Here is a 26141-nt window from a genome sequence, read left to right on the forward strand (position 1 = left end):
AAAAATCATTACAGTAAAATCAATGTCTCTTCTAAATTTCCACTATTCACTAAACACTACTGAAAGATTGAACTACTTTTCCTTAATTTTACACAAACCAGTTCTCTCATTCTAGTCATTAACCTACTTCAATGAAACATCTACAAGCCTTGTAACCAAGATTATTTATTTTGTAGATGAGGCAGTTAAAGGAACCAGTTAAAAAAAAGAAAAAAAAATAGTTAAAGCCACTAAAAAGATTAATCTAGAACTGGCGTCTAAAGGTTTCAATACTGTATTCAAGAAATTCAACACTCAGCATTCGATCAAAGTTACTTTTCTATTTAACCTAAACCAGTTAAAGGAAATAACTGAGTTCCCCGCCTCCAGATACTGACACACACATAAAGTCATACTTACTCCTTCTTCAAGGTTTTCATATTCCACAGTGAAAGATAGCCATCTGAGAATCCCACAACCAGCTGATTGCTCCTGCTTATGTAGCATAAGGTTGTTACAGCTGCTCCTGATGGACTTAGTAACTGGAAACAGAGATGTCGCCCCTCTCTGGTAACAGCTTCTCTTATTTGTGGGATTTCAACAGGGATCCCAGTGATCACTTCTAGGTCTACACACACACATATGATCATGCAACTTAAGAGATTACATTCTTCATTTTAGGAATATACTATACATTACCTAATACCCTATTCCCTGTCAAATGTGCACTGTATGCAATGTTTTCAATTAGTATTCAAGTTCATTTTAAGAACACAGGAATTATCAAATTGGATTAGACCAGTAGTCCATCTAGACCAGTATTCTGTCCCAGATACTTTGAAGTATAAAAACCCGCATAACAGACAATTATGAAATAGACTGGCTCATAGGGTAAGTTTCTTTCTAGACCCTGTCAGTCAGTGGTTTACCTATGCCCTCAAGCATGAAGTTTATTTATATTCTTTAAGCTCATACTCAAAAGAGACCCCCACTAATGAAGCCACTAAGATATCTTCATAAAAATGGAACATTGGATGCAAATGAGAGATTCTATACATCCAAATGTAGGTTTGCTTATTTTTTAAATGCAGGTTTTTTAAAAATGTTCCTCTCCTTTCCTTCACGTGCCCATGCAAAGTCATTTTCATTTAAACCAAGTGTTTTAAAAAATGGTTTTAAAACTACGTACAAGATCATATTTAGGCATTTAAGACTCCTTCTTCCATTGAAGTCAAAGGCAAACTTCCATCAACTTCAGTGGTGTAGGATGAGGTTAAGCATAAGGATTTAAGAACCTAATTTTAGGCTTTTTTAAAAGAAAACTTCTGGCCTTAAGAACCAGGAGATATCTTTCAAAGAAAGAATTAGCACATCAGCTAAGAATTCCTGGTGTTAAGTAGTCTTCATTATCAGTAGTCTTAAACCAAACAGATCTTAAAGACACAGGATACTTATGTTTTATCAAACAGGAAAAACGAGTGCACATTTCTCATTTAGGAAACTTGAGTTTTCTTACTTCTCAACCAGAAAATCTGTTTAAAATTTAAAAACACTAATTTACCTGATGCCTCTATTTCATTTTGACTACATGACAAATCATCCAAACAAAGGTCAATCAGCAGGATATGACCAACGTCTGTAACCACAGCTGCCACACCAAAGAGCCATCGCAGACTCTGGTGCAAATGCTGAGTGCTGACACGGGCTCCACCATGATTAATTATGGGTTCAATAGCAGTTACCTACAAGAAAACTGCATGTTAATTTTTCAGCAGTTTGACAAACCATAAATAAAGTTTTCCAATGTAGTACAGGGCAGAAGTTGGCATATTAGGAATACAATTCTGTAGTTACATTCTTATTCATAAAATTCAAAAGCAAAGTATTCTCAGATTATTTAAAAAAATGTACAGCCCTGAGCAGGAGAAAGAAGGGAGTTCATTATATCCTCTAATTTTTTTTTTAGAGGAATGTCCGAAGATATTGAACTACAATTCTTTCAATTAAATAAAATACTCTTTAAATGGTGCTCTCTAATATTGGAGCTCACCAGTTTCAGTTACCTGTTTGAAAACAATATTTTAAAGGCACATTTCCATTCTTAAAAAAAAAAAAGGCTTTATATTAAAAACTCAAATTGCAAGCTGATTCCTCCTCCACTCATATGACGAAAAACATTACCAATGTGAAGGATAGTGCCTTTCCTGTGAAATATAAATTGTACTTGCTATGTAAATCTCATGAAGTTTTAGGTGCTCTGTAAATAATGCTATGTAGTGACTAACCTACCTAGAGAGAGGGGCCATTTTCATGGCAATTAAACATTCTCATCAACAATTGAAGGCAATCATCAGGATAAGACTTTGCAAACCATATTATATTTTGTATATACACACACACACACACACACACACACATATATATACACATTCATATACACACACACACACACTTTTTTATATATAAATTTTGTATATAAGTATAAATAAAGGTTGCATTTGATTAGACTAACCAAAAAAAAAAAAATTCAGAGGAAGTCAGAAATAGGGTCTTTTTAAATGCACATTCCAATGTACTTTTGGGAATACTGACAGAGGAAATCAAACCTAAAACAATATTGTGAGAGATTACTATCTGTCTTACATGCAAAGCTAACCTTGGCTGAACAGAAAGAAATGAAATGAATTACTGGGTAATGAAAGCATTTTCTCTAGTTAACTTAAGATTAAAAATGTGACTCTGGATGTGCTAAAGTACATCCCAGGAAAATACTCAACACTATAGTAGAAGTTTTAATGTGTGCAGTCTTCTGCACTAAAACTGTACCTCAGCATAGCAACATATGCTATCCTTTGATTCTCTTATGAATTAGAAGCTGAGCACAGCACACAACAGAAATAATGGAATGTTTTGTGTCATAGGGGGATGGTTATATCTAGCGCCCTACCAAATTCACAGGGCAGGGGGTTCTACCATGCGGCAGGCTAGTCCTGGCCCGGGCTGGGGAGGGACAATCCCCCTACAATAGTCTTGTGACACTCCCCCCACCCCATGACCCAGTTTTGGGTCAGGACCCCCAGAGTTACAACACCCTGAAATTTCACATGTAAACATCTGAAACCATGAAATTGACTATTTTAAAAATCCCATGACTGAAATTGACCAGAATGGACCCTGAATTTGGTAGGGTCCTAGTTATATAAGAAGAACAGGCCAAAAAGTCTCTTGCCTCACGTGTCAGCCAGAGAGGGGAAAAAAAACAGATCTGGAAGCTACAGGGTACATATGCACTGGAGCTGGAGGAGTAATTTTCTAGCTCGGGTAGACATACATGCACTAGCTTTGACAGTGCACTAAAATCAGCAGCATGTGTGGCAGTATAGGCTAGCAGCCCTCAGCACTTACACAGGGTCACAGATGGATCATACTTGAGACAGCTAGGCTGTCCCACCACGGCAGCAACCCCGCTATTTTTTAGCATGTTAGCTCAATCAAAGCTAGTATGCAAAATTACACCTCCAGCTCCACTGCAGACGGACCCTCAGTCAAGGTTTATTGTGGTTACACAGCCAAGGAATCCAGCTTTCATGTCAGTTACAGCAATTCTTATCTTAGCAGTATCTATAGCAATTTCAATTGCCATTTTTGGCTCCAGATTTCTATAACTCAAGCTTCCTGTTTCCCACTAGTCAAAGGATTATCAACAAATTTTTAAAATGGATTAAAAACCTTGCTGAATTAGTCCTGGTGTCAGCAATAAGAGGAGAAGTACTGCAGTAGGATGCTTGCTGAACTCCCTTTCTACAAATCCTGCTTCTGGTTTCTCTCTTTTTTTTTTTTAAATGTAGCTTTTTTCTTTAGCATCTGGCTGCAAATAAAAGTCATTTGTTGCTTTAACATATAATCTTCCTAGCACCTCCCTGATTTCGACTTTACTTTTCAAGGTTGGAGCCTCTGAAACGGTGTATTTTTTCCCCACTGTGCTACAGCCTGGATTTTTGTGCTTTTTCCTATGCCATTGCCAACTCATATTCCAGAAATGAGCAGACAAAGAGAACTTTCCCTGGCTCACTGAATCTGAATGTTATTCTGTTGCCACCATGCAAATCAGACAAGTATATGAAAATATTTTTGATACTTTCTCAAAGCAATCATTTAAAAGTGCTAAACCTGTGTATCATTGATGTGGTCCATTTTTAGATTCTATTAAAAACACTTTTGAAGCAGAATATTTGTAGTCACACCTTTGTTTGTTTATTTCGCTAATTTGTTTTTAATTCACTCTTTGGAAACGATTACACTTTTTAATATGAAAACACTCTTATGTTAAAGCTAAGTTAGGTGTTAACAGTTTGACACCTTGGTCCAGAGATCCCAAATTAGTGTAACTGGCATAATTTAACTGACTTCTAAAAGAGGTATGACAATTATCATCAGCTGAGAATCTAGCCTAAAATTTCAAGAGCTCATTAATGCCTTAAAAAAATAAAAGGGGGAGGGGAGATGGACAGAAGAAATGAATTACAGAAAATGAAAGCTAAAATTTGTTCCAAGTTTTATTTAAAAAATAGCAAGTATTAAATATGTTAACTGTGTTGAACACAAAACTTATCCACACAAGGCTACAAAGCCAAGAGAACAGCTTAAATATTTTAGTAATGAAGTTTACAGCAAATTACTGAAAGACTGAACACACATTAAATAATTAGTTCTTTGTCTACACTGAATTTTATTTGCTTCTCTACGTTCCTAGCGACAGCTCAGGGCATACCAATCCAATTCAGTGACTGCTTCTAATTGCTGATTAAACTAACCTGAATCTAATGGTAAAATTGGTAGAAAGCAAAATGAAAGCCACCGGTCAAACACGTTTGTAAAAAAGTATACTGTCTATTCAAATCTTCCTTGGGCATATATGAAATGTATCCCACATAATGCAAGTCTATATAAAACACAAGGCTATCAATAGTAAAAAAATAAAAATTTAGATAATCCCTTGCCTTCTCTCTAAAGTTTCCAAGCCTTTACCACCCAACAGCCAGCCTCTCCCATAAATACCTTCGTGCTTTCTCCACACAAATTTTAATGCATGGGAAAAAACTAACATAATCCACATTCAGTACTTAATTCTCTTTAAAAATCCCCCCTGAAGACTCACCTCTGCCATGACACCTACAAAACTCTACTTGCTGATCACGGCTAAGAAAAGTGATGACCTGTGACCATCCCTCTTATCATGCCTTCCTTTCCCTACTTCCTTTGTCTTATTAACTTCCCATTGCTTACCCAACCTGAATCTCAATTAATCTTTTTCGAAAAGCCCAATAAAACATGTAACAAAAACTATGCCAATTCTTCACCTCATTAGTTTGCTTATATGTTATGTACCATCCTCTATCCTTCATTGTTTGTCTTGTAGACTAAGTCCTTCAGGGCAGAGAAGAAAGTCTTGTGTTAGTCCAGCACCTAGCACAATGGGACCCTAATTCCCAATGGGACCTTTGAGTGCTACTATAATATAAATGCTTACTACTACAGATGACACTTAAGAGTTTAAATCCTTCCCCCCCCCCCCCCCGTCCCCTCTCTCCAAAAAGACTCAAACTGCTCGGAAAAGGGAGGCAGTGAAAGAAGTCATTGTGAAGGCAACTCCAACTGTTGCAGACACTAAGGTGATTAAAGTGCAAAGAATCCTTCGTGCTCCTAGCAATCTGATTTGGACACTGTCTACATTCAGAAAATTTGCATAGTTATTAACTACACTGATTTAATAACAGTTTGCAAGGGTGAAAAAAATTGATGGTAGCTACACCAGTGAAACCTTTCTGAATGTAGACAAAACCATAGTGAGAGGGGTACCCAGGAATCAGACATGCCAATGCAAGGGAGAAGGAACTGTCACTTAAATGCCTAGAAAGATCTCTATACTTCCCACAACAACAAAACAGGTTTATAACTAAGTTAATTAATAGGTTCTTTGCCTGCACTACTAAAAGTTTCTCTCTCCACTCCTTACACAACATCGCTGTGGCAACTACAGGAATTAATCACCGAGAAAAGCAGTATTAGGTCAGTATAATATTTTTAACTGGAAAAGCTATTTAGCAGGTGGAACCAAGGAGAGGTGACCAGCCAACTCTCTGCAGACCACTAAATGTTCTCCGAACCACAGCTTGAGAACCTCTGATTTAACAAGGGGCAATATCACCTACTTTCTATTCTTCATTCTGTGGGAGAGGTAGCATTGGGGCTGAGGTCAGTAATGAGTCAACAGAAGGAAGGATACGTTTTTGGGAAAAGGTGGACATCTGATTCTCCTTCAGTCCCTCTATTCCAAGTTAGAACGTGCCATTATAGAAAGTTACAATATTTTCAACTGGGATCGTTGTTCCATCTCAGTAAGCAATAGCTACAACTTTCTATTGGCTAGTTTCCTTAAGAGAAGGGTGACTGAAGGTCATGAGCCCAGTAAAGCAACTCCAGACAGTTAAACCAGTTAAGAAAGTAGGGTCCCATGTCTAAGATGCTTCTTTTTAGATATTATCTAATTTGGGATACTAATCATGTATGCAGGAAACAGACTTGCAAGGAAGTTGTGCTCCCACTAGATGAAAGCTCACCTGTGGACATGAAGATAACTGGTTTGCTAATACCCCCTGCCTTATTCCAAAACACAAGAGAAAGTTTACAAATCTAAGCGCACACAGTCTCCGGTTAGCTAGTTTGAGATTCTAGGGGAGTGGTTGTAATTTATTTACAACACAATCAATTTCCAGGATTTGGAATTTTATTAAAGAGGTTGTCATTTTACTCTAAGAGCTATTAAGAATGCATGTAGAAAGGAGGCCTAAAGTATACAGGGTTTGGTTGTTTGTAGGTTTATATCAGCAACTGGCTCGTCACATTTTTCATCCCCTTCTACTCACAAAAATCATAGAAATGTAGGATATGAAGGGACCTTGAGAGGTGATCTACTCCAACCCCGTTTTGAGAGACCAAATAGATCTAGACCATCCTTAACAGATGTTTGGCTAACTTGTTCTTAAAAATCTTGATTGACAGGGATTCTACAGTCTTCCTTGGAAGCCTATTCCAGATTTTAATTATTCTTATAAAGCAGCAAGGAGTCCTGTGGCACCTTATAGACTAACAGACGTATTGAAGCATGAGCTTTTGTGAGTGAATACCCACTTCGTCCTAATGTCTAACCTAAATCTCCCTTGCTGCAGATTAAGTCCATTACTTCTTGTCCTACTTTTGATGGACATGGAGGACAGTAATCAATTGTTCTCTTTATAACAGTCCTCAACATATATGAAGATTTAATTCCCACACGGTCTTCTTTTCTCAAGACTAAATGTTTTTAACCTTTCCTCACGGTTCTGGTTTCCTAAGCCTTTTATCATTTTTGCCGCTTTCCTCTGGATCCTCCAGTTAATCCATGTCTTTCCTAAACTGTGTTACCCAAAACTGGACACAACACTCCAGTTGAGGCCTCACCAGTGCCAAGCAGAGAAAGACAATTAGATATGACACTCCTGTTTTCACACCCCAGAATATTAACCTTTTTCACCACTGAGTCACACAGCTGGGTCACACCCAATTTATGATCCACTAAAACCCCCAGATACTTTTCTGAAGTACTACTCCCTAGACAGTTATTCCCCATTTTGCATTTGATTTTTCTTTCCTGAGTGTTGTATTTTGCACTTGTCTTTACTGAATTTCATCTGGTTGATTTCAGACCAATTGCCCAATTTATCAAGATCATTTTTAACTCTAGTCCCGTACTTCCAAGTGCTAGCAACCCCTACCAGCTTGGAGTCAGTCACTTTGAATAATGCAACAGCTAAGAAACCTGTAGTATCTTGTTCTGTAGTGCAAATGTATTTATTTATTTATTTTACTTTCAGCATTAGTTAAGAGACAATTGGTACATTGCAACCCAAGTTTTGATATCAAGACTAAGTCCACTATTTATTATAAGTTGATATTTTTGCAACCATCAATATAAAACCTTCCTCAAAACAGAATTCTATGGCATACAACAGAATAGAAGCTTTGTTTTTAGATTAAAAAGTACGTACCCTTCCTGGAAGAACAACTGCTTTAACCACTCTTGACACTCCAAGGTCATACAGACAGAGAACACTCCCTTCTGCTTCTTCCAATCCAACTAGTAGTCCAGTTCTTTTCTGCCAGGAAAATTCCTTCACCACAAGGATAGTAGGTGGGTGTTCATTTACTCCATTAAAACGATATGCAGACAGCCGTTCTCCTGTGATAGCGTTTACTACTTCAAGCTGAGGACCACAGGCCAAGCAAGCCAACCCATTTCTCCCTAGAGAGAAATAAGGGGAAAAGTTTATGTAAGAATGATAAACATAGAAGGATTCATTTGAAATTATAAAATATTAGATGATGATGCGGGGATGAGTCCTCCTAAAATAATTTAGTTATAAATGTACATAGCTTTAATTTATTACTATGTCTAAGTTTGAGACTGCATGCATGCACACACACAAAAGAGAATTAACATACACTTTTACTACAACATGAAATCTAAGAACAATGGGCTCTACACAGAGCTAGGACCAAGCAGGTTACTGAATTACAGGTAACAGCTTAAAAGCAGCTGTGTTTTGGGAAAACTCTGCCTCCTGGCTTCATAAAGCTATTGGTAAACTCATCTGATGAATCTTAATGGACCCAACACATTTCATAAGTAAAATGTATCACTGCTGTGTGTACTTAGATAACCCACAGTCACAAGTAATTAATAATTCCAACACAATACCAAGTTTCAGAGGGAGATGATTACCTCCAGCAAACTTCCCACGAAGTACAGATTCTAGTGTTATCTCATCTTCTCCAAGTGCTTGAACAGTCACTTCTGGAAATTGCAGCAGACTGCTTGTTACCTGCGCTGTTAGGTCTCGCATACTTCACTGTAAATAAAGAACTACATTAAATAAGTGTACTTAGTCAGCACCTAACAAATCTGGCATTTTATAAGAGAGTTTGTCAATCAATATAACACTCCAAATTATCCGTAGTTCTTTCCATCATATCCAATAGTATCAAAATATTTATCACTATAACTTCCTCCTAAATACCTATGTACAAGTATATTGTAGCAACTTAAATGGCCCACTTTGTAAATTCTGGCAACTAATTTAAACCACCACCTTTGGGTACAGATAGGAGAAACAGATGGACTTTCAAACCAATTTTCTTCTCCCAAAGAATTGGAATATTCATCTCATGATGAAAAAAAAGATCAGAAAGATTTGTCTAAAGTTTTATTTTATTTTATTTTTAAAGTGAATTCCTCCTCTGTCCCCTCACTCACACTGATGACTACTTTTACACTTACATCAGCTGCTCAGTGCACGTTCCACTTTCTCAGGCCATGTCTACATCTAAAATTTTGCAGCGCTGGTAGTTACAGCTGTATTAGTACAGCTGTATAGGGCCAGCGCTGCAGAGTGGCCACACTTACAGCAACCAGCGCTGCAAGTGGTGTTAGATGTGGCCACACTGCAGCGCTGTTGGGCGGCTTCAAGGGGGGGTTCGGGGAACGGGAGAGCAAACCGGGAAAGGAGACCAGCTTCGCCGCGGTTTGCTCTCGCGTTCCCCGAACCACCCTGCAAACCGCAGGGAAGGAGACCTGCTTGCTCGGGGTTCGGGGAACGAGAGAGCAAACCGGGAAAGGAGACCAGCTTCGCCGCGGTTTGCTCTCGCGTTCCCGAACCCCCTGCAAACCGCAGGGAAGGAGACCTGCTTGCTCGGGGAACGGGAGAGCAAACCGCGGCGAAGCTGGTCTCCTTTCCTGGTTTGCTCTCGCGTTCCCGGAGCCACCCAGCAAACCGCAGGGAAGGAGACCTGCTTGCTCGGGGTTCCGGGAACGAGAGAGCAAACCGGGAAAGGAGACCAGCTTCGCCGCGGTTTGCTCTCGCGTTCCCGGAGCCACCCAGCAAACCGCAGGGAAGGAGACCTGCTTGCTCGGGGTTCCGTGAACCAGAGAGCAAACCGGGAAAGGAGACCCGCTTCGCCGCGGTTTGCTCTCGCGTTCCCGAACCCCCTGCAAACCGCAGGGAAGGAGACCTGCTTGCTCGGGGAACGGGAGAGCAAACCGCGGCGAAGCTGGTCTCCTTTCCCGGTTTGCTCTCGCGTTCCCGGAGCCACCCAGCAAACCGCAGGGAAGGAGACCTGCTTGCTCGGGGCTCCGGGAACTAGAGAGCAAACCGGGAAAGGAGACCCGCTTCGCCGCGGTTTGCTCTCGCGTTCCCGGAGCCACCCTGCAAACCGCAGGGAAGGAGACCTGCTTGCTCGGGGTTCCGGGAACGAGAGAGCAAACCGCGGCGAAGCTGGTCTCCTTTCCCGGTTTGCTCTCTCGTTCCCCGAACCGCCGAGCAAGCGGTTCTCCTTCCCTGCGGTTTGCAGGGTGGCTCCGGGAACGAGAGAGCAAACCGCGGCAAAGCTGGTCTCCTTTCCCGGTTTGCTCTCTCGTTCCCGGAACCCCGAGCAAGCAGGTAAGGAGAACCGCTTGCTCGGCGGTTCGGGGAACGAGAGAGCAAACCGGGAAAGGAGACCAGCTTCGCCGCGGTTTGCTCTCTCGTTCCCGGAACCCCGAGCAAGCAGGTCTCCTTCCCTGCGGTTTGCAGGGTGGCTCCGGGAACGCGAGAGCAAACCGCGGCGAAGCTGGTCTCCTTTCCCGGTTTGCTCTCTCGTTCCCCGAACCGCCGAGCAAGCGGTTCTCCTTACCTGCTTGCTCGGGGTTCCGGGAACGAGAGAGCAAACCGGGAAAGGAGATCAGCTTGATTACCAGAGGCTTCCTCCTTCCACGGAGGTCAAGAAAAGCGCTGGTAAGTGTTTACATTGGATTACCAGCGCTGGATCACCAGCGCTGGATCCTCTACACCCGAGACAAAACGGGAGTACGGCCAGCGCTGCAAACAGGGAGTTGCAGCGCTGGTGATGCCCTGCAGATGTGTACACCTTCAAAGTTGCAGCGCTGTAACTCCCTCACCAGCGCTGCAACTTTCTGATGTAGACAAGCCCTCAGCTACTCACTCTTGTACATTCAGGCAGGAATAATAAGGCCAGCCAGTGACCCCACAGAGCAGTGTGCTGAATTTCTTGCTCTTTAGATGCCTGTAAGGTCATCAGTAACCTGAAGGGCAACAGTACTAATGCCAGGTTATGGCAGGTAAGTAAATGAGGAAGAACTTAAGTCTACCCATTTATTCGTTAGTATAATAGTAAATCGCTAGTCAAAACAATATTTTTTACAAGATCTTTCAATTCATCATTAAGCATTTGGATTTTTCGTTCCCTCGCCCTTAATTTTATAGTTTATTTTGGCAATGATTACTCTTCATGTTAGAGCACAAAAAATAAGGGCCTCCAACAGTCTGCTGAGTTCATGGACTTTGACAGTTAGCTCATCAAGTCTTTCTGAAATTCCATTGCCTTGGGAGTAGATTTCAAGAGTTTTTCATAGAACAGATCACACACACAGACCCAACAATAGATTATCAACCAGGTGAATAGGTAAGATATTGTGTAGAGATTTTTTTTCTAATGACAAATCTGTGGTTCTATTATAAATCTATTCTTGGAGATACCTCCTTATCACTAAAATCATTTGAGGAAATAATACAATAAATTTCAGAATGGATCTAATAGAAAAGAAACACAGTTGGATACAAACTGTTAGGATAACAAAATCTACAAAAAATACTCCTCCTCTGGGATCTTTCTAGTAAAGGGCTTGATGTTTTAGGACCACAGCTTTCCAGGATGTCTTCCTTTTGACTCCTCTCACAGTATTCTGACACTCCAGATAGAATATTTTTAGTGTGGTACTCTGGGACTCAAATAATACTTCACATTCCCAGGAAGACTTATCTTATCAAATTTCAGAGGATGGCTTTATCTTTTGCATAGGAAAACCATCAGTTTCAAGAAGAGCACATAGTACAGAGATAAGTGTCTCTATTTCCAGCAAGAAACTCTTTTTGGAGGAAAAACCTTTAATGTTTTGATACAAGAAGTCAGAGTTTGACTCCGCAGGAATAAAAGCTGTGTTATCATGGGGACTTCAATCTGAGTGACATATGCTGGAGGTCTCATCCTGCCAGTACTAAAACATCCTCAGAATTTCTAAAAATCAATCAATGACAGTTCCTTAACCGAAAATGTATTGCATCCAACACATGGGAATTCTGTATTAGACCTCACCTGACCCACCTAAAGAGGAATTGATATAGAATTTAAAACTATTGATAGTTCACAAGTGATTATGGCTTGATTACATTTATGTGCAAAGGGAATAAAATTCAAACCAGTAGTAAATAAATATACACACACACACACAGATGCATGGGCACTTTAAAAGGGCCAATTTCACAAAGCTGGAAACCATTTTGAATCAAATCAGTTAGGAGAAAAGTGTGAATGTCAATGTGGAACTATTTAAGAATAGTTTACTAGATGCCCCAAACCCCACAATTCCACGATCAAGAAAGACTGCTATCCTGGTTAAAAAGCCGACCTAGCTTAGAGAGAAAGTGAAAGCAGATATAAAAAAATAAAAGCACCACAAATGGAAGTTGATAGCAATGAATATAAATCAGAGGCTAGGAACTGAAGAAAACTTAAGCCAAAGGGGACAAAAAAATCTACAGCCAGCAGAGTTAAGGACAATAAGAAGGAATTTTTAATTTATACCAGGAACAAAAGGAATCTTAATAATGGTACAGCTCCATTACTAGATGGAAACAGTAGAGTTGTCAACTAGAATGCAAAAAAGGCAAAAGTCTTCAATAAATATTTCTGTTCTATATTTTGGAAAAAGTCAGATGTAGTTATATGACATAACGATAATATACCATCTCAACAGTAACTAAGCAGGATGTTTAGCAACAGCTGCTAAAAATGTCTAGCTCTAAATCAGCAGGTCCAGATAACTTGCATGCAAGAGTTTTAAAAGATCTGGCTCAGGTGCTCTCTGGACAATTAGTGTTGATCTTCAACAAGTCTTGGAACATCGAAGAAGTTTCAGAGGACTGGAAGAAAGCTAATGTTGGGCCAAAATTTAAAAAAAGATAATTACAGGTCTGTCAGCCTGACATTGAACCTAGACAAAATGCTGAGATGGGACTCAGTTAAAAAATTAAATCAGAGGAATATAAGTAATGCCAATCAAGATAGGTTTATGGGAAGTAGATCCTGGCAAACTAACCTGACTTTTTGTGAGATTATGAGTTTGGGTGATAATGATAATATTGTGGATGTAATACACTTAACACTTCTGATACTGCATTAAATTTTTATTAGAATAATACAAAATCAACACAGCACACATTAAATGGAATAAAAACTAGCTAACTGATAGGTCTGAAAACGCAACTGTGAACAGGGAATCATCAAGTGTGTCCTAGTAGGGTCCCCCAGGTATCGGTTCTCAGCCCTATAGTATTGAACATTTTTAGCAATGACCTGAAAGAAAACAACATCATTACAGATCAAGTTTACAAATGACACAAAGATTGGGGGAGTGGTAACAAAAAGAATAGGACAGACCACTGATATACAGCAATCTAGATCACTCAGTAAGCTGGATGTAAATAAACAATATGTGTTTTAATATGGCCAAATGTAGAGCCATACTTCTAGAAATAAATAATGCAGGCTGTACTTACAGGTTGGGAGCTCTATCCTGAGAATCAGTGACTCTGAAAAGGGCATGGGAGTCATGAGCTCTAAGTGTGATACTGTGGCCAAAAGGGCTAATGTGATCCTTGAAAGTATAACAGAACAATAGTTAGTTAGAAGGAGGAAGATTATATTACCTTTGTAATTGGTACTGGAGCAACCACTACCGTAATACACCTCTATCCCAATATAACACGGTCCTCGGGAGCAAAAAATCCCTACTGCGTTACAGGTGAAACCCCATTATATTGGGGCAGCGGTGGCAGGCCTCCAGCAGTGATTTAAAGAGCCCGGGTCTCCGGAGGCGGGGAGCCCCGGGGCCCTTTAAAGCGCTGCCAGAGCCCCGGGGTTACCGCGCTATATGCGAACCCGTGTTATATTGGGTCGCGTTATATCAGGGTAGAGGTGTACTATGTCTCGTTCTGGTATCCACAATACAAGAATGATGTTGATAAATTGGAGAGGGTTCAGAGAACAGCCATGGAATTGATGAAAGGATTGAAAACATGCCTTATAGTGAAAGACTCCAAAAACTTAATCTATTTACCCTTACTAAGAGAAGGTTAAGGGGTTACTTGATCACAGTCTTTAAAAACCTACATGAAGAACAGAAATTTGGTAATAGAGGGCTCTTCAATTTAGCAGGCAAGGTATAACAAGATCCAATGGCTGGAAATTGAAGCTACACAAATTCAGACTAGATTTTTTTTTTTTTAAGCAGTGAGGAAAATTAATCATCTGAACTATTTAAGAAGTGCTGTGATGGATTCTCTATCATTGGAAAATTTTAAATCAAGAAAGGGCATTCTAAAATATATATGTTCTAGTTCAAACTACAATTAATTCAGGGAAGTCCTATGGCACATATTAGAATACAGGAGATCAGACTTGATTATCACAGTATTCTTTTCTGCTGTATAATCTATGACTTGGAAGGAGGATGTCAAGGCAGGGTCAGTACTTGAATTTTCAGATTTATGAGATTAACAAGAGTAAATTGAGAGTATCATTCTTGAAAGAAAGCACACACAAGTCTCAATAGAAATTTAAATTTAATGAAAGTACTCCTGTTGTTCTTGGGCCAGGTATGACCCATGTCCTTTTAAATATCCTTATATATTATGAAGTAGTTACTACTGGTCACTAAGGTTAATCTGAAAGAAATTGATTTGAACCACCAAAATGAACATGAACTACTGCGTAATTAGATTACTGTATTGGTGTAATCTTTGTCCTTCTGCTCCCTATTGCTTGTCAACTTCATTCCTCATGTCACATGTAAAGTTTAGACTGCAGACTTTTTCAGGCAGGGACCATGTCTTTTTTAATGTCTTCTGACTAGAGTTTAGCACACTCAGGTACTATAAAATAAATACTGGACAAAGTTTTGTGGGAGAACTTAAAGGCATTAATATCCTGGAAGCTCACATGACAGAACTATATACAGCCAGGTAGAAAAGAATGAATGACAGTCCAGGTATATAAAAGAATAAAGCTGCTGATTTATGAAAACCAGGCGTGCTAATTAAAAAGAATTTATTTTTATTTTTTTTTGCATAGATGAGTTAAAAAAGTTCTTGACAGTATGAAATTGAATTTTTTAAAAGGTTGTTACAAGATATTAAGACAGACAGACCACATATAGTTCAACATCCTGCACTTGCTCAAAGGCTTGCCTTCGCACACGGTGCTACAGCTGAGCTGATGTAATGCTTTAGTAAAGTTGTTCCTACGCTGACAAGAGAGCTTCTCCCGTCAGTGTAATCAATCCATCTCCTCCAGACGAAGTAGCTATGTCAACAGGAGAAGCTCTTGGTGACAGTGTGGTCTATGCCAGGGAATTATCAGTATAACTACATCATTCAGGGGGTTGGATTTTTCACACACCTGAACGACCTATAACAGACCCATATCAGTTATACTGATATAGGTCAGTAGTGTACGCCTGGCCCAAGGATCCAGCCCAAGAGAGATAAACTCTGCCTACACTATGAACAGACCTGATGGTGGCAGTAATAGTCAGGAACAGGTGTGATGGAATAGGAATTTTTCATATTTTGGATGAATATTGTATGTGCCTCAGTTTCCTTTACGTGCCGCATGGTTAAATGGGGGCAGGGGGAGGATGTTTATTCTTTGCAGAGATCCAGGTGTGACTGATGCCTGGCTGTCTGCGGGGGCCATATCTTCTGGGACTCTCCATGGACAACTGCCCGGATTTTGGCACCTGGCAATTAATGACCACAAAGGGCTCCCGCTCTGCAGGAAACCAGCCAGGTTTGACCAGCTGGAGAACAAAGGGCTATTGAGGAGGGCCAGGTGACAATGTCTGCCCTGGAACAAGAACAAAAGGACTCAGGAGGGGTCCGGGGGGGGGGGGGTTGTTAAGTGTGGGCTGTTGGATGGGAGAAGTAGTTTCTGGACTGGAACTCGGAGGGATCACAGAGCTCTGGGCTCTGAACTGATGCAGACGGACTATTCTGTAACCTTCTGTTTTCTGTCATAACCAAGGACCTTCTACGCTGTGTTCCAGACATCTAATAAACCCTTCTGCTTTTACAACACTGGCTGAGAGTCACTCCAGATTAAGGAAACTGGCAGTGCATTGCTCCCTTTGGGTGCATAAATCTCCCTCCGGGGTCCAATCCAGGTGGGAGATTCCACAGGGAGTTCATGACGAGAGGAAGTGGAGCCAAAGGCTCCAAGATTTAGTCCCAGGAAGCAGTGAAGCCAAGGCACCTATCCCAGTGAGAGTGAGACATCCTAAGGGTGGTCATCACAGGGACTGTTCCAGAGCTGTTTGAGAGCACTGGACCTGTGGATCTGTGACCACAGGTCCTGCTGAAACTGGTGCAGATAACCATTTAGGTGTTAGGGTGGATCTCCATTATGGGTAGATCAACATTGCTGTAATCAATGCAGCAGGGATCAATTTAGCATGTCTAGTGGAGACGTGCTAAATCAATGGCAGAGCGTTCTCCGGCCAACCCCAGTACCCCAGCTCTCCGAGAAGAGTAAGGGAAGTTGACTGGAGAGTGTCTCCCGTTGACTCAGCGCCATGAAGACACAAGGGTAAGTCGAACTAAGCTATGTCTAATCCAGCTACGTTATTCACGCAGGTGTGGTAACATAACTTAGGTCGACTTACCCCCCTAGTGAAGCGATGGATGAAACAAAGCCTTTTTCAGTGTGGATGAAACAAAGCCTTTTTCATAATCATACATCCTGGCAACTAAGTTGTTTTCAACATCAATTCACCAGCACCTACTGTTCACAATTTGTCATTAACTGGTAAATTAGTGTAAATGCTATGGTGATCTAGATTTAACCAATAAAATTTATGACTGTTACATAGACATTTTTGTTAGTCTTCTGCTATTCACTCTGATAGGTGGTGCAAACACACAACATCTCTGATATGCAGATTTAGAAACCTAATTTTAGGCCACCGGTTTGAGAACTTTGGCCACTGTACTTGGCATTTACTCTGAACAAGTATAATCACAGTGGTGGTAAGAGCACCTGTGCATCATTTAGAACCTTATGTGTGGACACTGGTGTGTTAAGACATTACAGGGGCTTATAACTAAGGCTACAATTATGTCACAGAGGTCATGGAAGTCACGGAAACTGACTTCCAGAGACCTCTGTGACATGTTTTAGTAAAAATCACAGACCGGTCATGGGCTTCCGTTAACTTTTGCTTATTGCCCGTGACTGGTCAGTGATTTTTACTAAAAATATCCCTGACAAAATCTAAGCCTTACTTATAACACTGGTTGCAACCTAAATGTTGTAGTGCAAATAAAGCTCTTACATAATCAGTGCATGCTGGGAGACAGATTATAGACAGTTGAGATGCCATTTATAATAACTACCTTGGAAGACAGATGTAGGAGCAGGATTTTATATAGTACTATAAGAATTAATGTATGATTTGATTTCATCCTGCTAGCCACTCTTTTTGAATAGCAGAAATGACCCTCTGGGACTATGAGATTCTGTTTTCCATTACAAATTGGGCCCTCTTTAACTCTTTGTTTTAAGATTTAGTTAGTAAGAGACAGGATTCTCTATTGTGTCTGTGTTAAGTAGATTACAGAAACACTGAAGGCCTGAGTCTCAATGTAAACTGTCTTGGTTGTAAAACTTAGCAAGGATTAATTTGCAATGCCTTTTTGCTCAATATAAAATACTACTGTTTGTATTCTCAATCTGTTTGTTTGAATGAGGAATGTATGCACCAGGAAAAGATAAGGTGGAAAGGCCATTGTTATAGCCAGAGTCAATGAAGAAGGAGTAAAGAGACTTAAAGGACATCAAAGAATCATCAACGCGAATCCATAACGAATGGCAGATTGACGACCCTGAGGTGAAGGCTGGCACCCCTAAGGACAATTGATTAAATCAGAACAAAGGACAGGATGACCCTCTCGGAGGTGTACTGGAATGTTTACACCAATTAAGAAGTAACTGGTCACAAACTGATGGAGCAAAATCCATAGACTTCAACAAAAAAAGAACAACCTATACGAACAGGGTGCTTGGCCATGAGACTTTGGGTTCGTCTTGCCATACTCCAGGAGCATTGGATCGTGACCAATAGAACCCTGCTCCCCTCTGCGACCAATCTGGCTGGCCATTAGATTGATCCAGACTCTGGACTGGTAACGATAAGTATCAATGCAGGACTATAGATTATCAGGGTTGGAAGGGACCTCAGGAGATCATCTAGTCCAACCCCCTGCTCAAAGCAGGGCCAATCCCCAAATGGCCTCCTCAGGGATTGAACTCACAACCCTGGGTTTAGCAGGCCAATGCTCAAACCACTGAGTTATCCCTCCCCCCCATGTGGGTGTGCGTGGGCGTATGTGTGTGTGTGTGTGACTAAAAAGCATATGCTAACACTTGTATTTTCAATAATTGCTGCGTATTTAACATCCTCTATAAAGATTCCGTGTGCTTTGTATGAGCATAACACAGACTGTGTGTGGAAACAGCCATACCATTAGAAGGAACACAACTGCTATTTAGAATTAAGTTATGTACAAGCAGTAACCTAGCTTTAGAGGGCAGGGGGGAAGGGATGCTGCAGGATGGACTGGGGGACCTGCCTTACTCCACATCACACAGACACCCTATTTGAAAGATGTTTATAGAAGTCTGTGTCTTTATTGCCAGCATCAAAAAAGCAGCATATACCAAAGGCAAAAAAAATATAACAGATGCAGAGCCTGGTACCAAGAACAAGGCAACATTTTGAAAAGAATGCTGCGGATGGCAAGGACGCTGCAGTCAGCCAGTTTGAAAATTCTGGCTCTATTGTGATTCTGTGTCTTTTATGCTGGCACAGAAAACAACAGAGACCGTTAGAGTTTCTAATGGGATAAGATAGTACTGGCAGTGAGTTATGGGTTTGCGGGGGGAGTTTATATATTTTAATTTGCTATAAAAACCCCATAAGGAAAAAGGCTTTTTTAAAGTTTTAAAACGCTCGTATTAATGGCTTTGCTTAGTTTAATTTTAACAATAAACCTAAAATGCTTTGAAGAAGAATATCTAGTAAGTCAGAAATACAACAGATACCTTTATTATAGAAAAAAAGACGACCAATGAACAGCAATTTAAGACAAGTCATTGTTTGAATAAGACACCAAATGGAAATATTAGCTCAGTGATAGGTTGACTATACTTTTAATACATCAGATAGTTTTTTGTCTCTTCTACCAGGTGAAGAGGCAAAATTTCTCTTTAAGATACTTGAAGATAAAAAATGTAAATTGTTGATTTAAATCAATGTCCTTTACAACTAATTAAAGGACTAAAATAAATTGTAAAGGCTTGTCTTAAAATCGATGGTTCACAAGCTATGGTCTGTGGAAAGCTGGTAAGTCGCGTGGTGCTAATGCACCACCCATTCCCAGTCTAGGTTTTTCATTGCAAAAGAGCCTGGAGGCCTGTAAATGCATCTGGAAACGAGCAACCAGCCTACAGACCACTGCTACATTAGAAGAAAAAGAGAAATCGAAGTTGCCCAAAGATACTGAAGCTACTAGTGGGAGAAGAATGGGCAGAGGAGGAATAAGCCAGCCAGGGAGTACATCCAAGGGAGTAGTTGAAGCAAGCAGCCAAGCAACAGGAAAAAGGGGACCATGCAGCAGGGAAGCACAGGAGGAGAAGGACAGAACAGATGGGAGGGGAAGACACACATAAGCAGTAGACAGTGATTAACTTTTTTCGAAAAAGCCCAAACATTCAACATGTAAGACATACAAATATATTAAATCCATTCCTATTTTTTCCAATAAGGCAATTGTTGTAGATTACAAAGGGGAGGGGAAGGGGACAAGAGAATCTGCCATGTGGTGTACACACCATGAATCTGAACCTCCAATTTAAGTTAATTCACCCACATGCAAAGGTTAAAGGGTCACTGTTCAACACATGCTCATTTCCACTGGAAAATGTTGCTACCGCTTACTGTAACATCTAAAATTCTGAAATGAAAAATTCAAGAAAAATACGTTTACTTTTGGCATTTGACAGCTATACATGCAGTCAGTTTTACTGTTTTGTTGATTAGCTGCACTTCCTATCATGAACTGCTCTGGAAGAGTTTATTATTATGCTCTTTTGCCAATCCCGCTGGAAGGTATTCACCAATGACAAGTAACAGCAAAGCTGAAGCTGAAGATGCAGTAACCAGATGAATGAATGTACAGAGAGGATGGAGAGGTGGTAGAGGGCCAGACCAGAGCCAGTTTAGTGTTTCTCTTAAGATATCCAAATCAGCCTCCAAAAACATCAGTAGAGGAGAAGAACAACCCTTAAGATTGTTTTGTTTTTAAAAGGATATTTTTAAATTCCAAAATGTACTGTTTTAAGTAGACAATTTCAAAAGAATCAAGTTGGCAGTGTCCCTTTATATTTAAAACCACTGGTACATGAGTGATTTTGAAAGTACATATTAAAAAAAGCAAAGTGTAATGAAGTGCAGAGAATATAGGAAGGTATCTGAGGACATCAAATGAAAGATTATCCTTATTAGTGAGATCCATTTCATCACGAAACCAGACAAAGCACCTAAAGACCAAGGACTATTTTTTATGTCCATTTGGCAACCTTAAAAAGATCCTAATCAACAAGCTAAGCTTCTCCTACAATGGAAGAGTCACTAACAGAGGCCAAAAATAAATGGTAAATACATAAAAAGAATTTTCCAGCAGGGGACACAGTTAAGGGCTCTAAGAGTCAAATGGCCATCATCTGATGGAACTCTGCTCAAGTGAATGCTTTTAATGACATTCCAAATATGGCTCCATTTCTTTCCAAACATGGCACTTGTCTTTGCTATTACCTATTTGGAAATGCTAACAGCAAGCTCACAAGGAAATCCCTAAACTTTGCAGAGCCAGGTTGAAAATCAAAATTAAAAAGGCTGTGGATTTTGGGGAGGTACTATATATAGAACAAAAACCCTGAGTTCTTCTCTAGGAGAGAGTTTATTCTGTGACATTGTGGCTTTGTCTATAGCAGAGACATTTAAAAGTAATTACCGCTGATTCCAACACCAGTTCAGCTGAACTGATGAGCATTGTGAAGAAGACAGGGCTCCAGTGGTTGGCCCCACTTTTAACACAATGGTGATACATATAATTGTCAGAAGCTACCAGAGCCTTGTCTATGCTAGGGCTTCCTCCAGCGAAGAAGGAAATTTTGTAAGTTTTGCCAGCATAGATATGGCCTAACCGTAATTGTGAGGAACATGGATCTGCTCTGTAATTATTTATGAATTCTGTATATTGGCCTTGTTATTGGGACATTAATGTATGAGTATACTGAGTAAATCAGCAGGGCTGCTGGGAAACAAGCGGAAAGCAAAAGAATGGCTCAGGTTAAGACATCTTCAGCAAATATTTGAGGGTTGTTATAGTACAAAGGGAAAGTCACTGCTTCCCTGACTCCACCACCCGCTGAACTCACCAAACTAGTATGGACAAGCAGGGCCAACAACTAGCAACTGATCAGATCAAAAAACTAGCTGGATAAAAATGACTCTCTCTAGGGGGAATCAGTTGTTGGGGAGCTGTTCAGATTGAGACAGGAACACTCTGAAGTATGTGAAGTTAGAACTGCCTGGCCCACCATTACAGGGGACTTTAGGTAAGATGTGCATGTAGACTGTTTTAAAAATCCTTTTTCTCTTATGATTTGTTCCTACCATTAAGATTCAACAGTACTTTGGTTTAAGTAGGCTATCTGGTCACTACACTCATCCTGGTTTCAGACTCCCAAAAGGAAGAACCAGAAGCACTCAAACCCAGTCGGACCTGCTGGGTACACATGGTCTATACACAGTGTACTGTAGCCCCAGGCCAAGTGGGAAAACTGCAGAATTCCAACCCAAGAGAGGTAAATACACCGCTACCTCAATATAACACCACCCAATATAACACAGTAAAGCAGTGCTGGGGGGGGCGGGGGTTGTGCACTCCGGTGGATCAAAGCAAGTTCAATATAACACGGTTTCACCTATAACGCAGTAAGATTTTTTTAAGTATCAGAGGGGTAGCCGTGTTAGTCTGGATCTGTAAAAGCAGCAAAGATTTTTTTGGCTCCCAAGGACAGCGTTATATCGAGGTAGAGGTGTACATGAAAACTGATACTCAAGGGAGGGCACTCAGATACATCAGAGACAGGGCTGGCTCCAGGCACCAGCCCAGCAAGTAGGACCCGCCGCTGAATTGCCGAAGACTGAAGCTGCGGTGATAGAGCTGATTGTGGCTCTCTTTTTTTCCCCCTGCTTGGGGCAGCAAAAACCCTGGAGCTGGCCTTGATCAGAGAGTAGGTAGAGGTATAGCTAGCCCCGTAAGCATGACAGAAGTATGTTCCTGGCTACTAAAAATCAAGCAGCCAGCAGGGGGAGTTTGAAGTGCTACATGAATAAGCCAAACCTTTAACTTCCAGCTCTCTCCTGTTCCAAAGCATTAACTTTGGCAGCTCACACTTCAATAATTTTTCCCTTATACTAGGGAATACAGTTCTAGGAATATCATGGGCTATTTTGGAGAAAGTCAACATGCCACGGACCTAGCAAAGCCAGAGTTCTGGGAAAAAAGATGCCATCAGTTTCAACTGAAAGGAGTACTCATAAGACTGGTTCACAGAAAAGTAGTCCTATTTGCCTACTGCAGAGTAAATCAAAGAAGGGCTCAGATGAGGTTGTAAGGGGAATCCTCAACATGCTCTTTTGCAAGGAGGAAAAGTAGAGGTAGGAGAGAAAAGACATAATCCAAGATACTATCCTTCATTTACCCAAAGTCTTAACATTACAGCAACTATCACACTGGATGAGAAAGGTTGAACATTACTTTTTCTGGAGCCAGTCAACATTTCAATCAGCCACACAAGAAATCTGTTAAAACAATTTGAGGCACTGCAACTCCCACTTGACTCTGATCCAGGGAGATGGGGACCTAATACTTTATACTTAGGGAGGCAACAGTTATTACACAACAAGCACGGGGGAGTGGTTAAGATGATCTGGTTTACTGACTAGCAGTAAAAAGTATGTGTAAAAGTCTAATACATAGTGGGGGGAAATGGGAAGGAGTCTGCAGAAAGGGAAATGAGAGAAGATAGCGAGTTCACTTTGGAAAACACCATCCTCTACAGTTTATATTAGGTAAAGAAAACTGTTACAAAACTATTTTTCTTTTTAAACCCAGAAGTATTTGATGACTCCTGGAAGAATGTCAGGAAGAGAGGGAACTTTAAGCACAATGGTGCTCATGTTCAATGAGCCAGCAACTCTGTCACATCTTCCCATAAAAGGAATAAATAAGTTTGTGATTTATTGGTGGTAGCAGCTGGTAAGCTCATCCCTACCTGTACTCAGAAACAAGCCCCCCTGTGCAGGATCCATGAAACTTTAAATGAGAACTTTGATATTTAACCTAGAAACTAACCATCACTGTAATAAAGCCACTGGCAAGAGAGAGCTTGTCTGTGGCAAAATACAAGAATCAGGCCTATTTCACTATTGCTGTTACCCATTGCTTGCTGAGAGCCAGGGGTGATGAGCCATGATTTTTTTAGTTTCACTCTGCTGCCTCAGGAATTCTATGTGCAGCAGCAGGAATGAAAGCCCACTGAGCTTCTGCATTAGCCGCAGTCAATAAGCTCAATCTCCCACCTAAGCATTAAGAGTTATTAGTCATGGCACACAAAGTTTGATGCAAGGTTTAAGTAATTTTCAAACATATGTTCAGAAACACTACTGCACCAAAAAAGTGTATGGCAATAACCATGCTATAGTATAGGCTTATTTTTTGTGGTGAGGGGGAGCCACAAAAAAGTTTACATCAGGTTTTTGTCTACATCACACAATGAATCTTAAACTATTACAGTAAGTGGTTATAAAACACTGGTCCTTCAGCAGAAGCATACTTGACAGTCATTTTTAACAAGACTATACCTATTACAGTTCTACACCCTGCATACCGATTAACTGAAGAAGATTCTGGTCAGTTTCAATCCTGATACTCAGTATGGAAGTGATTAACCTAAACTTCACTGTATGGCAGTACAAAAATGATTCCAGGACAAACAAAAGCAAATAGAAAGAATGGAGGAAAAGAGTGGGGATGTATCCCCAGCCACGCCAGGAGGCAGGAAGGAAGCTGTAATGCTGCCCACATGCAACAACAACTATTAGGCAAGACTGATAGGGAATCTAGTCTTGTCTAGTCTAAAAGCATACCCCTTAAACTATCCCATTCCCGCCCTATCAGGCAACCAGCCTTAACTGAATTCTGATTCTAGTCCCTGCTGCAGAGCCCCATTTTTACACCACCTTCCGGCTGTCGATGTTAGGAAAATTATCAGACAAAGGTTGAAAATATTTGTTATGGTATGTCTAAGGTTTATGAAAACCAGAAATGAAATTCTGAACTGTTTACTATCATTATAATCAGCAACTTTGTGCCCTACCAACTGATACATACAGTACTTTAAAAAAAAAACAAAAAAAAACAACCACGCACTCAGCAGCAGGCAATAGAAAGTTGCACCGACTCTGTAGCCACATGGCTACAAAAGTCAAACGCATGGGAACCTCACAAAAACGCACTACACTTCGGTAAACTATCAAACACGGACCCGCTTTTACGTGCAAACCTTCCCTTCCCCGCCCTCCCTAAAACCTAGCACGTCTCCTGTCCAAATGCCCCCCTCCCCCCGAAACTGTCTGACGGGGGAGGGGGACGGGCTAGGGACGAGGCAGTATCACTGCCAGGGAGCAGCACAGCTCGTTTGGCCGCTCGGGCTGCTGCGATCCCCGCACACCCACCAGCGCCTCCATGTGCTCTGCCCAGGCCTAAGCGCCGGCGGGGCGGCAGCGAGCGAGCGACCCTCCCGCCTCACCCAGGGTTGGGCTGCACGGGGAACAGGCTGCAGCCCCTCGCTCAGGCACCACCATTTGCGGCGGCTGCGCGGCCCGGGGTCACTTACATAAGGAGCCGGCTCCCCCGCCCCCTCGCCTGCCGGGCCCGCAGAGGCTGCGCCGGGCCGCTCCCTGCCTCCTGAGCCCGGCGCCCCCCAGGCACCCCCCCCGCCGTGCCCGGGCGCGGAGCCGGAGCAGGAGCCGGCCTAGCCGGGCGGGCTGCAGCGGAACCTCCCGCAGGTACCTGCTGGGGCGGGTGTCACCGCCGTCTGCCTCCTGCCCGGCGCGTCTCTTCTCCCCGGGGCCGGTCACGGCGACGGCATCTCCCCACGGCGGTTAAGGCGGGCGCCTGCCTCTCCCGGGCCTGCCCAGCTCCGCCGCACTCAGTCTCTGCGCAGCAACCCGGCCCCCCCACGCACACCCGCTCACCACCGGGAAGGGAAGGTGGGGTGGGGGGTCAGATCTCGCGAGAGCTGCCGCCGCCACCGCGGGAATTTTCAAATTCGCAACCTGTCCCTAGGCTCAAGCGGCCCGGGGGGAGGGGGCAGAACGCAACGGGCGCAGAACTACAAATACCAGCATGCACCGCTGCATTGCGGGGTCCTGTAGTTCACGGAGCATTGCAAGTCGGGAACTGTGGTCTCTTTAGGACTACAAAGTGCACCTTTGCTCATCGTTCAGTCCGGAAGGGCTGTTCTCTGGCCACCCCTGAAAAGTATTTGAGAATTTCTTCTTTCCTTTTCTTTTCACTCGTAGAGTCTCACTCACTAGCGCAAGGATTCAGTGCCTGGGCTAGGAACGCATCAGGGATGACTTTTTCGTTTAGAAAACCCTTTTCCAGAAACCTCTGATAGCCAGCAATTGTTGGACTCGTTTTTTCTTTCCCATGCTTTGATGTTAACTTCTCGAACTCAGCTTGACCATATTTGAAGTAGAGAGAGAGCACATATACCACCACTGTCTGCATAATTTGAACTTTAATTTAAATCAAATAAAT

The 26141-nt window shown here is 41.6% G+C and overlaps 1 protein-coding gene across 1 annotated transcript in view; it reads right to left on the bottom strand.

The window, feature by feature from the left end:
• Positions 1-25653, bottom strand: part of AHCTF1 (AT-hook containing transcription factor 1) — an 87453-nt gene extending 61800 nt beyond the window's left edge. Inside the window, exons 1-5 of the mRNA XM_030557045.1 lie at positions 25389-25653; positions 8801-8927; positions 8067-8320; positions 1541-1721; positions 400-607 (exon numbers count right to left, since the gene is read on the bottom strand). Of these exons, the coding sequence (XP_030412905.1) occupies positions 400-607; positions 1541-1721; positions 8067-8320; positions 8801-8921 (764 nt within the window). The 5' untranslated portion in view covers positions 8922-8927; positions 25389-25653. The remainder of the gene's footprint in view (positions 1-399; positions 608-1540; positions 1722-8066; positions 8321-8800; positions 8928-25388) is intronic.
• Between the last annotated feature and the right edge of the window lie 488 nt (positions 25654-26141).

This window comes from Gopherus evgoodei, chromosome 3 (genome assembly GCF_007399415.2).
Source record: "Gopherus evgoodei ecotype Sinaloan lineage chromosome 3, rGopEvg1_v1.p, whole genome shotgun sequence".
Classification (NCBI taxonomy): Eukaryota; Metazoa; Chordata; order Testudines; family Testudinidae; genus Gopherus; species Gopherus evgoodei.